Source organism: Lucilia sericata, unplaced genomic scaffold, assembly GCF_015586225.1.
Source record: "Lucilia sericata isolate MDLA Ls3-8-SP2 unplaced genomic scaffold, ASM1558622v1 Contig000194F_arrow, whole genome shotgun sequence".
Taxonomy (NCBI): Eukaryota; Metazoa; Arthropoda; class Insecta; order Diptera; family Calliphoridae; genus Lucilia; species Lucilia sericata.
The window spans coordinates 276,061-293,983 of record NW_023994222.1 but is presented as its reverse complement, the minus strand read 5'-3'; the positions used below and the strand labels follow the sequence as shown (position 1 = coordinate 293,983).

Below are 17,923 nucleotides of genomic sequence, written 5' to 3'. Positions count from 1 at the left end.
AAAATTTTTCTGGGAAATAGACTATAGACTAGACTAGACTAGTCTAGTGTATAGTCTAGTGTATAGTCTAGTCTAGTCTATAGTCTAGTCTATAGTCTTGTCTATAGTCTAGTCTATAGTCTAGTCTATAGTCTAGTCTATAGTCTAGTCTATAGTCTAGTCTATAGTCTAGTCTATAGTCTAGTCTATAGTCTAGTCTATAGTCTAGTCTAAGTCTAGTCTATAGACTATAGTCTAGTCTATAGTCTAGACTATAGTCTAGTCTATAGTCTAGTCTATAGTCTAGTCTATAGTCTAGTCTATAGTTCTAGTCTATAGTCTAGTCTATAGACTATAGTCTAGTCTATAGTCTAGACTATAGTCTAGTCTATAGTCTAGTCTATAGTCTATAGACTATAGTCTAGTCTATAGTCTAGTCTATAGTCTAGTCTATAGGTCTAGTCTATAGTCTAGTCTATAGTCTAGTGTATAGTCTAGTCTATAGTCTAGTCTATAGTCTAACCTATAGTCTAGTCTATAGTCTAGTCTATAGTCTAGTCTATAGTCTAGTCTATAGTCTAGTCTATAGACTAGTCTATAGCCTAGTCTATAGTCTAGTCTATAGTCTAGGTCTATAGTCTGGTCTATAGTCTAGTCTATAGTCTAGTCTATAATCTAGTCTACAGTCTAGTCTATAGTCTAGTCTATAGTCTAGTCTATAGTCTAGTCTATAGTCTAGTCTATAGTCTAGTCTATAGTCTAGTCTATAGTCTAGTCTATAGCCTAGTCTATAGTCTAGTCTATAGTCTTGTCTGTTCTAGTTCTGTTCTAGTTCTGTTCTAGTTCTGTTCTAGTTCTGTTCTAGTTCTGTTCTAGTTCTGTTCTAGTTCTGTTCTAGTTCTGTTCTAGTTCTGTTCTAGTTCTGTTCTAGTTCTGTTCTAGTTCTGTTCTAGTTCTGTTCTAGTTCTGTTCTAGTTCTGTTCTAGTTCTGTTCTAGTTCTGTTCTAGTTCTGTTCTAGTTCTGTTCTAGTTCTGTTCTAGTTCTGTTCTAGTTCTGTTCTAGTTCTGTTCTAGTTCTGTTCTAGTTCTGTTCTAGTTCTGTTCTAGTTCTGTTCTAGTTCTGTTGTAGTTCTGTTCTAGTTCTGTTCTAGTTCTGTTCTAGTTGTGTTCTAGTTGTGTTCTAGTTCTGTTCTAGTTCTGTTCTAGTTCTGTTCTAGTTCTGTTCTAGTTCCGTTCTAGTTCTGTTCTAGTTCTGTTCTAGTTCTGTTCTAGTTCTGTTCTAGTTCTGTTCTAGTTTCTGTTCTAGTTCTGTTCTAGTTCTGTTCTAGTTCTGTTCTAGTTCTGTTCTAGTTCTGTTCTAGTTCTGTTCTATTTCTGTTCTAGTTCTGTTCTACTTCTGTTCTAGTTCTAATCTAGCTCTGTACTAGTTCTGTTCTAGTTCTGTTCTAGTTCTGTTCTAGTTCTGTTCTGGTTCTGTTCTAGTTCTGTTCTGTTCTAGTTCTGTTCTAGTTCTGTTTTAGTTCTGTTTTAGTTCTGTTTTAGTTCTGTTCTAGTTCTGTTCTAATTCTGTTCTAGTTCTGTTCTAGTTCTGTTCTAGTTCTAGTTCTAGTTGTTCTAGTTCTGTAGTTCTGTTCTAGTTCTGTTCTAGTTCTGTTTCTAGTTCTGTTCTAGTTCTGTTCTAGTTCTGTTCTGTTCTAGTTCTGTTCTAGTTCTGTTCTAGTTCTGTTCTAGTTCTGTTCTAGTTCTGTTCTAGTTCTGTTCTAGTTCTGTTCTAGTTCTGTTCTAGTTCTGTTCTAGTTCTGTTCTAGTTTTGTTCTAGTTCTGTTCTAGTTCTGTTCTAGTTCTGTTCTAGTTCTGTTCTAGTTCTGTTCTAGTTCTGTTCTAGTTCTGTTCTAGTTCTGTTCTAATTCTGTTCTAGTTCTGTTCTAGTTCTGTTCTAGTTCTGTTCTAGTTCTGTTCTAGTTCTGTTCTAGTTCTGTTCTAGTTCTGTTCTAGTTCTGTTCTAGTTCTGTTCTAGTTCTGTTCTAGTTCTGTTCTAGTTCTGTTCTAGTTCTGTTCTAGTTCTGTTCTAGTTCTGTTCTAGTTCTGTTCTAGTTCTGTTGTAGTTCTGTTCTAGTTCTGTTCTAGTTCTGTTCTAGTTCTGTTCTAGTTCTGTTCTAGTTGTGTTCTAGTTGTGTTCTAGTTGTGTTCTAGTTCTGTTCTAGTTCTGTTCTAGTTCCGTTCTAGTTCTGTTCTAGTTCTGTTCTAGTTCTGTTCTAGTTCTGTTCTAGTTCTGTTCTAGTTCTGTTCTAGTTCTGTTCTAGTTCTGTTCTATTTCTGTTCTAGTTCTGTTCTAGTTCTAATCTAGCTCTGTACTAGTTCTGTTCTAGTTCTGTTCTAGTTCTGTTCTAGTTCTGTTCTAGTTCTGTTCTGGTTCTGTTCTAGTTCTGTTCTGTTCTAGTTCTGTTCTAGTTCTGTTTTAGTTCTGTTCTAGTTCTGTTCTAGTTCTGTTCTAATTCTGTTCTAGTTCTGTTCTAGTTCTGTTCTAGTTCTGTTCTAGTTCTGTTCTAGTTCTGTTCTAGTTCTGTTCTAGTTCTGTTCTAGTTCTGTTCTAGTTCTGTTCTAGTTCTGTTCTAGTTCTGTTTTAGTTCTGTTCTAGTTCTGTTCTAGTTCTCTTCTAGCTCTGTTCTAGTTCTGTTCTAGTTCTGTTCTAGTTCTGTTCTAGTTCTGTTCTAGTTCTGTTTTAGTTCTGTTCTTGTTTGTTCTAGTTCTGTTCTAGTTCTGTTCTAGTTCTGTTCTAGTTCTGTTCTAGTTCTGTTCTAGTTCTGTTCTAGTTCTGTTCTAGTTCTGTTCTAGTTCTGTTCTAGTTCTGTTCTAGTTCTGTTCTAGTTCTGTTCTAGTTCTGTTCTAGTTCTGTCTAGTTCTGTTCTAGTTCTGTTCTAGTTCTGTTCTAGTTCTGTTCTAGTTCTGTTCTAGTTCTGTTCTTGTTCTAGTTCTGTTCTGTTCTAGTTCTGTTCTAGTTCTGTTCTAGTTCTGTTCTAGTTCTGTTCTAGTTCTGTTCTAGTTCTGTTCTAGTTCTGTTCTAGTTCTGTTCTAGTTCTGTTCTAGTTCTGTTCTAGTTCTGTTCTAGTTCTGTTCTAGTTCTGTTCTAGTTCTGTTCTAGTTCTGTTCTAGTTCTGTTCTAGTTCTAGTTCTGTTCTAGTTCTGTTCTAGTTCTGTTCTAGTTCTGTTCTAGTTCTGTTCTAGTTCTGTTCTAGTTCTGTTCTAGTTCTGTTTTAGTTCTGTTTTAGTTTCTGTTCTAGTTCTCTTCTAGCTCTGTTCTAGCTCTGTTCTAGTTCTGTTCTAGTTCTGTTCTAGTTCTGTTCTAGTTCTGTTCTAGTTCTGTTCTAGTTCTGTTCTAGTTCTGTTCTAGTTCTGTTCTAGTTCTGTTCTAGTTCTGTTCTAGTTCTGTTCTAGTTCTGTTCTAGTTCTGTTCTAGTTCTGTTCTAGTTCTGTTCTAGTTCTGTTCTAGTTCTGTTCTTGTTCTGTTCTAGTTCTGTTCTAGTTCTTTTCTAGTTCTGTTCTAGTTCTGTTCTAGTTCTGTTCTAGTTCTGTTCTAGTTCTGTTCTAGTTCTGTTCTAGTTCTGTTCTAGTTCTGTTCTAGTTCTGTTCTAATTCTGTTCTAGTCCTGTTCTAGTTCTGTTTAGGTTCGGTTGTAGTTCTGTTTACTTCATTCTACATCCGATCCTAGGTTTCTTTTAATTCATATTTCTTTTAGTTTCAAATTTCTTTTATTTCTGTTGTGGTTCATTGCTTTTTAAGTTAAATTTTTTTTCGAAAAGTAAAGCCGTTATTTAGTAGTGTATTTAAACATTTAAACCGCAACATTGTTGTTAATTTTTAACAAAAAAAAAACTGCGGTTTTGTAAGCTTAAAAAATTATTACAAAATCAGTTAGAACAAAATGATGTCATTTCTTTTGTTTTCTTTTTGCTGTTACAACAATGTGCAAGACTTTTCTAAACAAGTTAATGTGAGAGCGAAAAAAAAGCCTAAAGAGGCAACACTTGTCTGACCTTTAAAGGGTCATTTAAGGTTACATGTAGAGCGGAGTGACAGCAATGATGTTTTTAAGTAAAATTTTATTTAAATTCCTAGAGAATTGTTCAGGAAAATGTGCATTTTTTATAAATTATTATTGTTTATTGTGTGTATACACCTTGTCTTACTCTAAACGTTTTTCTTTGGAAATGTTTAGATTTTTATCTAGAGTTTTTCTTTTGTTTGGCAAACTTTCTCGTTGTAATATTTTCTTTAAGTTTATTACTTTTTACCCTTAGGCTGACATTGTATATGCAATTTTTTCTTCTTTTTTTTGTGCTTTTTATAGAATAAATAATAGAGTTCTTTAAACAATATTGTTTTTTTTTTTAACAATATTTCTTGTATTTTATTATAATATATAATTTTTGTGTTTAGTAAAGCATAAAATAGTTTATGCTTGAGTTCATGATCCAAGTAATTAGAGAGATTTTTGTTCAGGCCTTCTTCTTTGTTATTGGAATTAGAATAGTGATTTAAATAATGATTTGTTAATGCAAAAAATAAAGGAAATGGTAGAAAAATCTTGAGCAACATTGTTTTAGCACAAAACAAAAGATTTCTACACAAAGAACTGCATATTTTGTTTAAGCTAAGGTCATTTTTAAACGAGTACCCGCTTAAATTTTCCTGAATTTATAACTTTTTCAACAAAATTTTTCTTTGAAATGTAATTAATTTCCAGTAGAATAACATTCCCCTACTTTTTTTCAAAATTTTCTTGAAATTCAAGAAAAGTAACCGGTTACCAAATTTATGGTTACTTTTCAAAAACCTTATAACTTTAATCGTAATATAAATATAATTATAAATGGTTCAAGAATTTTACATTTTGAGCCATTTTCAACCGAGTAACCGCTTAATTTTCCCTTAATTTATAAATTTTTTAACAAAATTTTTCTTTAAAATATAATTACTTTTTAGTAGAAATACATTCCCCTACTTTTTTCAAAATTTTCTTGAAATTAAAGAAAAGTAACCGGTTACCACATTAATCGTTACTTAACAAAAACCTTATAATTTTAATCGCAATACAAAAATAATTATAATTTTTTAATAAATTTAAAATTTTAAGCCATTTTCAACCGAGTAACCGCTTAGTTTTCCCTTAATTAATAAATTTTTTAACAACATTTTTCTTTAAATTATAATAAATTTCAAGTAGAATAACATTCCCCTACATTTTTCCATGATTTTCTTAACATTAAAGAAAAGTAACCGGTTACCAAATTAATGGTAACTTAACAAAAACCTTATAATTTTAATCTCAATACAAAAATAATTATAAATGGTTAAAGAATTTTACATTTTGAGCCATTTTGAACCGAGTAACCGCTTAATTTTCCCTTAATTTATAAATTTTTTGACCAAATTTTTCTTTAAAATATAATAAATTTCAAGTAGAATAACATTCCCCTACATTTTTCAAGATTTTCTTAAAATCAAATAAAAGTAACCGGTTACCAAATTTATGGTTACTTAACAAAAACCTTATAGTTTTAATCTTAATACAAAAATAATTATAATTTTTTTACAAATTTCAAATTTTAAGATATTTTGAACCGAGTAACCGCTTAGTTTTCCCTTAATTAATAAATTTTTTAACAAAATTTTTCTTTAAAATAAAATAAATTTTAACTAAAATAACCTTCCAATACTTTTTTCTAAGATTTTCTTAAATTTAAGGAAAAGTAACGGGTTTTTCAATAACTGGTTACTTTCCAAAAAGTTTATATGTTTAATCCCAAATCGAAAATAAATACAAATTTAAAAAAAATCATATTTTCAGCAATTTTTTTTAACGGTTACTCGGTTAACCGCTCAATTTTCTATACATCTTGACTAATCCCCTTATTTCTCTTTCTCTCTTACAGATGCGACTCATTTCTCTACCACACAACAGCGTCGCCATGCGGCCTCTCAGCTCTAGTATTATCATAGCTTTATGCTCTCTTGTCATTCTCCTGCCCTCGTCAGTCTCCGGCCGCATGGCTTTCGAGAAACTAACAGATTTCGACTTTGCCGGCACCACTTATTACAGTGTAAAGAATCTCTCTTTATACGAGTGTCAGGGCTGGTGTCGCGAAGAGGCCGATTGTCAAGCAGCCGCCTTTAGTTTTGTAGTCAATCCTTTGTCGCCCTCGCAGGAGACCCACTGTCAACTGCAGAATGATTCGTCGGCTCATAATCCCTCGGCAGCGCCTCAGCGTTCGGCCAATATGTATTACATGGTGAAGCTGCAATTGCGCAGTGAGAATGTTTGCCATCGACCCTGGTCCTTTGAGCGTGTGCCCAATAAGGTTATACGTGGTAATGATAATGCTCTCATCTATACCAGCACTAAGGAAGCTTGTCTCTCGGCCTGTCTTAATGAAAAGAGATTCGTGTGTCGTTCGGTGGAATACGATTACAACAGCATGAAATGTGTGCTCTCCGATACCGATAGACGTTCTGGCGGCCAGTTTGTTCAGCTAGTAGATGCCCAGGGTACCGATTACTTTGAAAATCTCTGCCTCAAGCCCCAGCAAGCCTGTAAAACTACTCGTACCTTTGCCAATGCTCGAGTAGGAGTCTCTGAGGAAAAGGTCGCCCAATATGTAGGACTCCACTATTACACCGATAAGGAACTACAAGTTACCTCTGAATCCGCCTGCCGCTTGGCCTGTGAAATCGAATCTGAATTCTTGTGCCGTTCCTTCTTGTATTTGGGTCAACCTCAGGGAGCTCAATATAACTGCCGTCTATATCATTTGGATCATAAGACCCTGCCCGATGGTCCCTCCACTTATTTGAATCATGAACGTCCCCTTATCGATCATGGCGAACCTATTGGTCAATATTTTGAAAATGTTTGCGATAAGTCAGGTGCTACTACTAACTCAGCTGTAGGTGGTCCAGTGGGAGGTCCTTCATCTCTGGATAAATTAGATACTTTGCCCATTACTTTTGATACGACCGAGGATCCTAACTTGAATATTACACGTAATGATGTGAATTGCGATAAGACTGGTACCTGTTATGATGGTAAGTATTGAAAGGAGCTATAAAAGCTTTCAGCAAAAAAAGCTTTTAATATTTAAATCACTAAAAAGATTAATTAGTGGACAAAATTAAAGCTTTTTATAAAGAAAACTATTCACACCAAAAGCTTTAACTTGAAAAGCTTTAAAAATATAGAAAGCTTTGAAAAAAGCTTTTAAAAATCTAAAGCTCTAACTTATAAAAACGTTTCTTGTGTTAATTTATTACAGAAAAATACTTGTAACTCAAAGCTTTTTAAAATGTATTAAAAAAATTAAAGCTTTCTTCTAAAGCCTTAAAGCTATATTAAGATGATATTTGATCGAAATTTATTTTAGAATAAAATTTTGGATGGTATTTATATGAATTTTATGCAAATTTTGAAACTTTTTATAAGAAAACTTAAAAGCTTTTCGAAAGCTTCAAAATTTTTTTCTCGAAAATTGTATAAAATCCAATTAAAACATAATTTTAAACATTTGTGATATATTTTGAAACAATTAAAAAAAGCTTTTAGAGCTTAAAGCTTTCTTTAAAACTAATGTTCCATATAAGTAAAATTTATTCCTATATTAGGAATTTTGAGAGATTTAACTATAATTTGACAAAAATTTTTGAATTTTTGTATTTAAAAATAAAAGCTCTTTAAAAGCTTTAAATTAATTTTACCGAAATTTTATATAGAATTTAAAGAATAAGCCAAATTTATTTTAAAATTAAGATTTTTATAGATTGAACTTTAATTCGACAGAATTTTATGAATTTTTGTATTTAATAGTAAAAGCTCTTTGAAAGCTTTTAGATTTTTTTACCAAAATTGTATATAGAATTCAATGAAAATTTAAATTTTATGATTTCATAACTTTTTTGTTTTATTTTAAAACAATTTCACACACTTTTAACGAAAAAGCTTTAAGCATTTTTCAAATTTATGCTGCATATAAGTAAAAATTATTCTAAAATTAAGACTTCTGATAGATCTAACTTTAATTTGAGAGAATTTTTATGAAATTTTGTGATAGAAAACAAAAGCTCTTTGAAAGCTTTTACATTTTTTTACCAAAATCTAATAAAGTATTCAGTTAAGCTTTTGTTTTTATAATGTTAAAGCTTTTTGTTATGTTTTAACATGATTTGGAACACTTATTATAAAAAAGTTTTCAGAGCTTTAAGCTTTATTTTTCATTTTATGTTATATCTAAGTAAAAAGTTTCGCCAAACATTTTTAGTAACTTTAAAATGTTTTCTACGACATTTTTCAAAAAAAAAGCTTTTAAAGCTTAAAGCTTTTATTAAACTTTTGAAGAACAAACTACCAAAATGATCAAATATCATGATAATTAACTCGAAATTAGTGAAAGATCTTTAGATCTAAAAAAAAGCTTTTTAGGGAACTTAAAGCTTTCTCAAGCTTTGGATCAAATTTTGTAAGAATTAAAGACAACCGTGCTTTTTCTTATTTCAGTTTCCGTCCACTGCAAGGACACCCGCATTGCTGTACAGGTACGCACCAACAAACCCTTCAATGGCCGCATTTACGCTTTGGGTCGTTCGGAAACCTGTAACATTGATGTCATCAACTCCGATTCCTTCCGTTTGGATTTGACTATGGCTGGCCAGGATTGTAATACACAAAGTGTGGTAAGTTGGAGAAATATTAAAAGCTTTTTTCAGCAGCTTTTTTAATGTTTTAACTTTTCCCTCTTCCAGACCGGTGTCTACTCCAATACCGTGGTATTGCAACATCACAGCGTTGTCATGACCAAGGCCGATAAAATCTACAAAGTCAAGTGTACCTACGATATGAGCTCTAAGAACATTACCTTCGGCATGATGCCCATACGTGATCCTGAAATGATTCACATCAACTCCTCACCTGAAGCTCCTCCACCAAGAATTCGCATTTTGGATACACGTCAACGTGAAGTTGAGACTGTGCGCATTGGTGATCGTTTGAACTTCCGCATTGAAATTCCTGAAGATAGTAAGTTTTTTGATTGTTAGAAAAAAAGATTTTCTTTATTAAGATTTCTCTTTTTTTAAAGCTCCCTATGGCATTTTTGCTCGTTCTTGTGTAGCCATGGCCAAGGATGCTCGCACCAGTTTCAAAATTATCGATGATGATGGTTGTCCCACCGATCCCACCATTTTCCCTGGTTTCACCGCCGATGGCAATGCTTTACAATCGACCTATGAAGCTTTCCGTTTTACCGAAAGCTATGGCGTAATCTTCCAATGTAATGTTAAATACTGTTTGGGTCCTTGTGAGCCTGCTGTGTGTGAATGGAATATGGAATCGTTTGAATCTTTGGGTAGAAGACGTCGTCGTTCGGTGGAAAGGTAAGTATTTTAAGAAAAAAGCTTTAAAGTTCTTAAATGTTCAATTTGTTTAATTTTCACAATAAAGCAATGAAACCAAGGAAGCCGATGAGGATATGAATATTTCTCAAGAGATTTTGGTTTTGGACTTTGGTGATGAGAAACGTGAATTCTTCAAATCAGATCCTAGCACAGATTTTGCTAAAGGTAAGTTGGAGGAAAACTGAAAAAGCTTTTCAAAAGCTTTGGTATGCTTAAAAATTACAAAAAATATCATAACATCATTGAACTAGTTTAAGTTACGTCCAAAGAAAATGTGTAAAACAAAAATAACAAATTTAGAAAAAAGTAGCATTTCTACTACCTTTTTTAAAAAGGTAGTATTTTAACTACTTTTTTAAATTTTTTAAAATTATTAAATTTTTAAACAAAAAACGTTATTTAAACAATTTAAATTACTTTTTAAGCATGTTCTATAAATTTGTAAAAAAGTAATATTTTAGTACTTTTTTCAAAATATTAGTTTTTTGAGTTTTGAAAGCTTAAAATATTCAAAAACGTTTTATTAAGTGTTAAATATGTTGTTAAAATACTTATTTTCATGTTTTCTGCACTTTTGAAAATAGTAGTATTTTTACTACTTTTCGTAAAATGTAAAAAGTTCTGATTTTTGTTAAAGAAAATGTTTTTTGGTTAATTGGCAATACTTTTGAGGTAATTTTTTGGGCTTGAAAATTAGTACTTTTTTTAAAAATAGTACTCTTTTAAGTTTTTAAGTTAGAAAATGTTACAAAACGTTTTTATAGTGCTAAAAATATAATTAAAGTAATTTTTTCATGGTTTCTGCACTTTTGAAAATAGTAGTATTTTTACTACTTTTTTTAAAATGTTTAAAAATTATGATTTTTGTTACTGAAAATATTTCTTGGTTAACTGGCAATACTTTTAAAGTAATTTTGTGCCCTTAAAAAATAGTACTTTTTTAATACATTTTTAAAAATAGTATTTTTTTAAAATTTGAAGTTTAAAAATGCTGCAAAACTTTTTCTTAAGTGTTAAGAATGTTAATAAAGTAATTTTTTCATGTTTTCTGCACTTTTGAAAATAGTAGTATTTCTACTACTTTTTTTTAAAATGTTGAAAAAATGTAATTTTTGTTATAGAAATTGTTTCTGGGTTAAACAGCAATTGTTTTCTCGTTTAAAAAAAAGTAGTATTTCTACTACTTTTTTGCAAAAATCTTTTGAAATGTGTTAAAATCATTATTTTTTTTCTTTCTTTTTTTCTAATATTTTAGATAAGACTGTCACCATTATTGAACCCTGCCCCACTAAGACCTCTGTCTTGGCTTTGGCTGTCACCTGTGCTTTGATGATTCTCTTGTACATTTCCACCTTGTTTGTGTACTATATGAAAAAATGGATGCAACCCCATAAAATTGTAGCATAAGTATTTTATTTAGTTTAAAACACACACACATATACACTTACATTTTAACAAACAAAACAATATTAGTTAACTAACTATTACTTCTAACTAACTATTACACTATTTAACAAGATAAAAGCTTAACAAAAAAAGGACAATAGATTTTAAGCTTTTTTTGCCAGGCAAATTTTGAAGAGTAAATGAGGAAAGGCAATCGATAAATTTAATTAAATTTTAAGTTATTTTTAAAAAAATAGATTAAACTATTTTTAACTTAAAACAATTTATTAAAAACTTAAGCCTTAAACGAACACAGAAAATAGAAAGCTTTTAAGCTTTTTTTAGGGGTTATAAAGCTTTTTGGTCTAATAGGTTTCTAAAAGGTTTCAAAGTCATTTAAAAACTATAATTTCCTTTAAAAAAGCTTTAAAAGCTTTTTTTTTGAACAAGCACAAACTGGCTTTAACTATCACTTTTTAAACACACTTAAGCAATTAAAGCTTTTGGTCTATTTTTTATTAATAACAAATCACTTTCTATGAAGTTTTAATTTAAACTACAAAACTTTAACAAATTAAAATTATGTTAAAACTTCCATAGAGACTGATTTTCTTAAAAAAAAAAACAACTTACAAACTAAAGCTTTTCAGGCTTATGTATTAATTATTTCCTATTTTTTTTTAATAATTTATTTTTATAATTTATTACTTTACAAATACTTTACCCCTCCCCCCTTAACTTTAAACCACATTATAATTTATTTATTTAAAAAAAACATTGTGCTTAATTTTTATAAAATTTAAATTTCCTTTAATTTTAATTAACAATTCATAATTTTTAATAAATATAATAAAAAAAAAAACATTTTAGTATTTAAGTTCAACCAGAAAAAACTCCACATACACACTCCCCCTACACACACATTTACAACACAAATTATTTAAACAAATCAACAAGAAAAATTGATCAGCATTTATAGAAAAATTTCATTATTTTATAAGTTTACTAATTTTTTTTTAAATTAAATTTATAATTTAGTTTTGTAAATAAGTTAAAGACTCTTGTGCAAATAATAAAAAAATTACAAAAAAATTCTTAAGTATTTTTTTTAGTTTTTTTCTGGCTAAATTTAACTTTAATTATAAAATTACTTTTAATATTAATAAAATGCATTTAAAAACATTTTTTTTAAATAAAATTTAAACATAAAACTAAAAAATCAAAGAAGTTTTCTTAACAAATACACAAAAAAGTTAATAAAATGTCATCTATACACTTACAATTAAAATAAAATGAAGAAAAACCCAAAAAAATCGATTTTTGAAAAAAGTAGTATTTCTACTACTTTTTTAAAATTGGGCAAAAACACACTTTAAACAACAAATAAGACAGCAAAAATCATATTTTGGCAATCAAAATAACAAAAACTCTCAAATTTCGCCATTTTAAAAAGGTAGTATATCAACTACTTTTTTAAAAGTGACAAAAATCACTTATAAAATGTTTAAACCCCATAAGAATTTTGTTGTCCTAAAGAAAATCCAAAAATTTTGATTTTTTAAAAAAGTAGTATTTCTACTACTTTTTTTACAAACACACAGAAATCACTAAAAATACATTTTAAACAAGAAATAAGGCAACAAAGAACCTATATTTAAGATTAAATTAAATAAAACTCCAAATTACGCCATTTTAAAAAGGTAGTATTTCTACTACTTTTTTAAAAAGTTACTAAACTCTTTTAAAATGCTTTAGAACGAACAAAAGTATTATCAAAATTTTTAAAATTAGATTAAAATAACAAAAACTCCAAATTTGCACTTTATAAAAAAGTAGTATTTCTACTACTATTTTAAAAAGTTTCAAAAATCATTAAAAATACAGTTTAAACGTCCAATAAAACAATGAAACCCTTTTTATCAAGGTTAAAATAATAAAATCTGCAAAATTCTTGCATTTTAAAAAGGTAGTATTTCTACTACTTTTTTAAAATATCACAAAATATCGTTAAAATTTCATTTTCATTATAAAATATGTTAATTAAAACCATACAAATAAGATAATATTATGAAAAGCTCTAAAAATCCAACATTAAAAAAGTACTTTTTCTACTACTTTGTTAAAAATTATCAAAATCGTTAAAAATACGTTTTAACCAACAAATATGTCAGCAAAAAGCCTATTAATGCACTCAAAATGACAAGAACTCTCAAATTCTCACACTTTGAAAAGGTAGTATATTTACTACTTTTTTTAAATAACACAAAATATTATTAGAAATTAATTTTCAATATAAAATATGAGATTTTAAACAATATAAATAAGATAAAATTACGAAAAGTTCTAAAAATCCGACTTTTAAAAAAGTACTTTTTCTACTACTTTTTTAAAAAGTCCCATAATCGTTAAAAATGCATTTTAAACCACAAATAAAACAACAAAAGGCCTATTAATGCAATCAAAATGACAAGAACTCTCAAATTCTCACACTTTGAAAAGGTAGTATATTTACTACTTTTTTTAAATAACACAAAATATTATTAGAAATTAATTTTCAATATAAAATATGAGATTTTAAACAATATAAATAAGATAAAATTACGAAAAGTTCTAAAAATCCGACTTTTAAAAAAGTACTTTTTCTACTACTTTTTTTTTAAATCACAGAAATCTGTAAAAATACTTTTTAAACAACTTCTACTACATTTTTATAAAGTTACAAAAATCATTTAAAACATGTTTAAAACCAATAAAAATGGCGATAAAGAAAATCTTAAATTTGTGACTTTTTAAAATAGTAGTATTTTTACTACTTTTTTAAAATTTACCAAAACTCGTTAAAAAAAAATTTAAATAAACCAATTAATTAGTATTATAAATGACAAAATATCTAAAACTCTAAAATTCATACGTTTTAAAAAGTTAGTATTTCTGCTACTTTTTTAAAAAAGTAACAAAAATCACTTAAATTGTGATTTAACCATATATAGTTAGACTAGACTGTAGTTTGCGATATAACCAATGCGATTGCATAAAGAAAATCCAAAAATTTTGACTTTTAAAAAAGGAGTACAATTTCTACTACTTTTTTCAAATTTACCAAAAATCACAAAATCAACAAATAATGCAACAAAATTGGTATTATTGATGTCAAAATATGAAAAACTAAAAATTCATCCGTTTTAAAAAGGTAGTATTTCTACTGCTTTTTTAAAATTTATCAAAAATTATTAAAAATACATTTTAATCAAGAAATAAGGCAACAAAAACCTTTTCATTGATGTCAAAATAACAAAAACATAAAAATTCAAATGTTTTAGAAAGGTAGTATTTCTACTACTTTTTGAATTTTTTATAGATTTATCTAAATTTACTAAATTATTTACCAGTTGTAAAACAAAAAAGTACCAGAAAGTCCCCTTTTTATAGATTTTCATTCAATCAGGATGCTGCGTGTTTGCATTAAAACCAAAAAGTACCAGTCATAGAACGAAAAAGTACCAAATATACTTTTTTACACTTTTGCATTAGCTTAGGACTCTTAACCCGTTAACAACACCTCCGCTTATCGTTTAACCTGTAGACGAAAAAGTGCCAACAAGTCCTCTTTTATAGAAAATTCAAAAAAAACTTTCTGAAGAACGAAAAAGTACCAAAAAGTTACCTTTTATAGGGTTCATTCACCCTTCTCACGAAGAATATAATCAAATAATATTTATTACACAGAATACATGTCTCAAACAAGATAAATTTTCAATAGCGGGTCCTAATACATAAAGAATACGTGTAAATTATAACAACCCGCAAGTCAAGCTGCTTATTCCTGTTAATTTAACAGAACTGTTAACACATTTGCAGAAAACTAAAGAAGAAGATAAAAATGGCAATAGTATTTGTGTTTGTTATTGTTGTTATTATAAAGTACTCTAATAGTGAAAAAGTAAATAATAACAATAACAACAACAACTGCAACAAGTGATGCTTTTGTTTTTGTTCTTTTGCTTTTAGTTTCTTTAAATTTCTTAAGTGTTCGGTTGTTAAGCGTTAATCGTCCTGTTTAAATTAAGCTAAAACATTAATTAATTGTTTATATTAAAATATTTTTGTTGTATATTATTAAGAAAATGTTAATTTATAATTGTATATAAAAATATTTATGAAAAGTGTTTTAGAAATTGGAGAAAAAAGTGTTAGAAAATTTTCAAATTTTGCAAAAAAATATATGAAAGCAATTATGAAATGGCGGTCGTTGCTTATTTTGTTTCCCGCAACATTCGTAAGCCGACAAACAAAGTGTGACAAGGAATAAAAGTGTTTTTTTTTTAGTGGGAGTGCAAGAGGGGGTGTATATGTTTGTAAAACATTAATTTGTTGTTATTGTTATTACAAATTGTTGATAAAGTAAGGGCTCAGTTAGTGTCTACAGTCCGTAACGTGAAGGATCTCCTAATGATTCGTTTTTGGCTTACGAAAACCATTGGAAGTCGTTACTTCCAGTTTAACCGTGAGGTTTCTGTATGAAAAACATGAATCAACGGATTCGTTACATTACGGAACGTAGAAACTAATCCATGCTTAAGAAGAAGAAAGTATTAAGAAGAAAATTTTATGAAGGCAAAAAAGTAATGGTGTTTTTGCTGTAAAATAAGAAGGCAACGACAACAACAACAGAAATAAAGGTAAGTGCAAACACTTTATAATACAAAGAAGTTTTACTTACAATGATTTGCCTTTTCTAAAATCTTCACTGGATTTATTACAAATCCACTAAGAAATAGTATGTTTAAGAGATAATGGAGAGAATACATACAAACAAACAATCATACGTGCTTGTGCATGAGCAACAAGTTTGTTGTGTTTTGTTTTTGTTAAACACTAGTTTTTTCGCCAATTTGTGAATGTTATTAAATTTAAAAGCCCATTAGCTTAGTGAGAAGGTTATGAATATCAAAGTGCTTTACGTGAACACCAGCCGTAGTGGCCTTATTTCACGGTGGTCTTTTTCAACCACTGGGTGAGCTTCTGTGACGACTCACTACTGCCCCTTTTGTGTATCTTCCACGCAGGTGACTTGAACATGACGGTCCATGTACAAGCGTTTTGCTCCAGTAATCGAGCTATCCAATATCTGACCATTGCTGTCCCGTTGCTTAACTTTCAAGAACATCACTTTCGTTTTCAACCACGCCGATGAGATGGCCTCTGCTGAGGCGTCAACAGTACCTAGATACGTATTCGGTAGTCCGAATTCCATAAAATAAGGAGAGGACTTTGTTCTTACTCACAGAGGATACACTGTGGTAAATCTGGTATGAGAGGAGTTGACCCTGAACATACCTGGACATGGAAGGAAAATTCAATGGTATCACTTGTATAAGATACCTTTCATCCATCACCATTCACCGCAGCACACTTCTCATTCATCTGACACACTCAGACGAGAACAACATCCGACTCATTTCCAACGCTTAGTACCACAGTCACTCCTCTGTCGGGTAACTGTTGTCATTCGGTAACAGCAGCTTATCCCGATTTATAGATTTCATCTTGCATCAGTGTTTTAACCGCCACTTTCTCTTCCCCCGAAATCGGGTTTAAACCACAGCCACCACGTGGATGCCGAAGGAACCTCAACCAACTGACTAGCCAGGACAAAGTCATGCGGGCAGATTATGTGGTTCTCTGGTTCGACCCCATATCAAAACATTTCAATGAAAGAACTTAGAAACATTTGAGCATCCACAGTGTATAGTCTCGGCAGGCTAGAGGTATTGGTAGCATCCTCTATACCGCGGGATTGCAATCACATCAAGATTGGGTCTTCTACCTAGTAGTATTTCTACTACTTTTTTAAAATTGACCAAAAATCACAGAAAATACATTTTAACACACACATAAGACAACAAACCCCCTATAATTGGTATTAAAATAACAAAATATGTAAAATTCCCTTGTTTTAAAAAGGTAGTATTTCTACCTTTGTTTTAAAAAGGTAGTATTTCTACTACTTTCTTTTAAAAAATAATAAAAATCACTTAAAATATATTTAAAACTATTGAAAACTCACAAAAATTGCGATTGCCTTAAAAAATCGTCAAATTTTGACTTTTTTAAATAGTACTATTTCTACTACTTATTTAAAAAGTTTCAAAATTACTTAAAATACATTTTAAATATCTAATATGAACAGCAAAACTCCTATTATTAAGGTTAAGATAATAAAATCTCCAAAATTGCAGCCTATTGAAAAGGTAGCATTTCTACTACTTTTCTAAAAAAACACAAAATAGCGTTAAAAATTTATTTTTAATATAAAATATGAGATTTTAAGCAATATAAAAAAGATAACATTATGAAAAGCTCTAAAAATCTGACTTTTAAAAAAGTACTTTTTTTACTACTTTTTTTAAAAGTCTCAAAAATCGTTAAAAATGCATTTTAACCAACAAATAAATCAACAAAAAGCCTATTATTGCACTCAACATAACAAAAAATCTAAAATTCTGTCATTTTTAAAAGGTAGTATTTCTACTACTTTTTTAAAAATTACTAAAATCACTTAAATTGTGATACTATCAACAAAACATACGTTTGAATAAAGAAAATACAAAAATTTTTCACATTTAAAAAAGTAGTATTTCTACTACTTTTTTAAAATTTAACAAAAATTATTAATAAAACAATGCACTTAATTTTTTATATATTTTTTTCATAAACTTTATTTTTATTGATTTTTTTTAGATTTTTCTTTCTTTTTATGTGACTAATAAAAACATTTAAAATAGTTATTATTGTTGTTGTTTTGTAGGTTTTATAATTTTTTATATATATATTTATAATAATTATAAGTATATGTTTTATAATTTATTGTAATAAGTATATGTATTAGGGTTGTTAATATATAATTTTATTTTAGAAATATTTAGTATTTTTTTGTTTCATTTTTATGTTTTTTAACTTAGACAATAACATATTATGTTGATGAAAGAGAGTAAGTAGTTGCTCTAAAAGTGCAAAAAAATGCTTAAAAATTACAGTTTTTAATTGTATTTAGTTTGTTTTATTTTAAGGTTAAATATGTTGTATAAGGGATTAAGTTTTATGTATATGGTTTAAA

At 29.0% G+C, this 17,923-nt stretch overlaps 1 protein-coding gene across 3 annotated transcripts in view; it reads left to right on the top strand.

The window, feature by feature from the left end:
* Positions 1–11,581, top strand: part of LOC119601861 — a 181,246-nt gene extending 169,665 nt beyond the window's left edge. For all 3 annotated transcript variants that reach the window (XM_037953082.1, XM_037953079.1, XM_037953080.1), the window contains 6 exons: positions 5,913–7,062; positions 8,525–8,700; positions 8,770–9,043; positions 9,105–9,399; positions 9,467–9,585; positions 10,676–11,581. In XM_037953082.1, coding sequence (XP_037809010.1) covers positions 5,913–7,062; positions 8,525–8,700; positions 8,770–9,043; positions 9,105–9,399; positions 9,467–9,585; positions 10,676–10,827 — 2,166 coding nt within the window. In that variant the 3' untranslated portion in view covers positions 10,828–11,581. The remainder of the gene's footprint in view (positions 1–5,912; positions 7,063–8,524; positions 8,701–8,769; positions 9,044–9,104; positions 9,400–9,466; positions 9,586–10,675) is intronic.
* Positions 11,582–17,923: the final 6,342 nt, after the last annotated feature.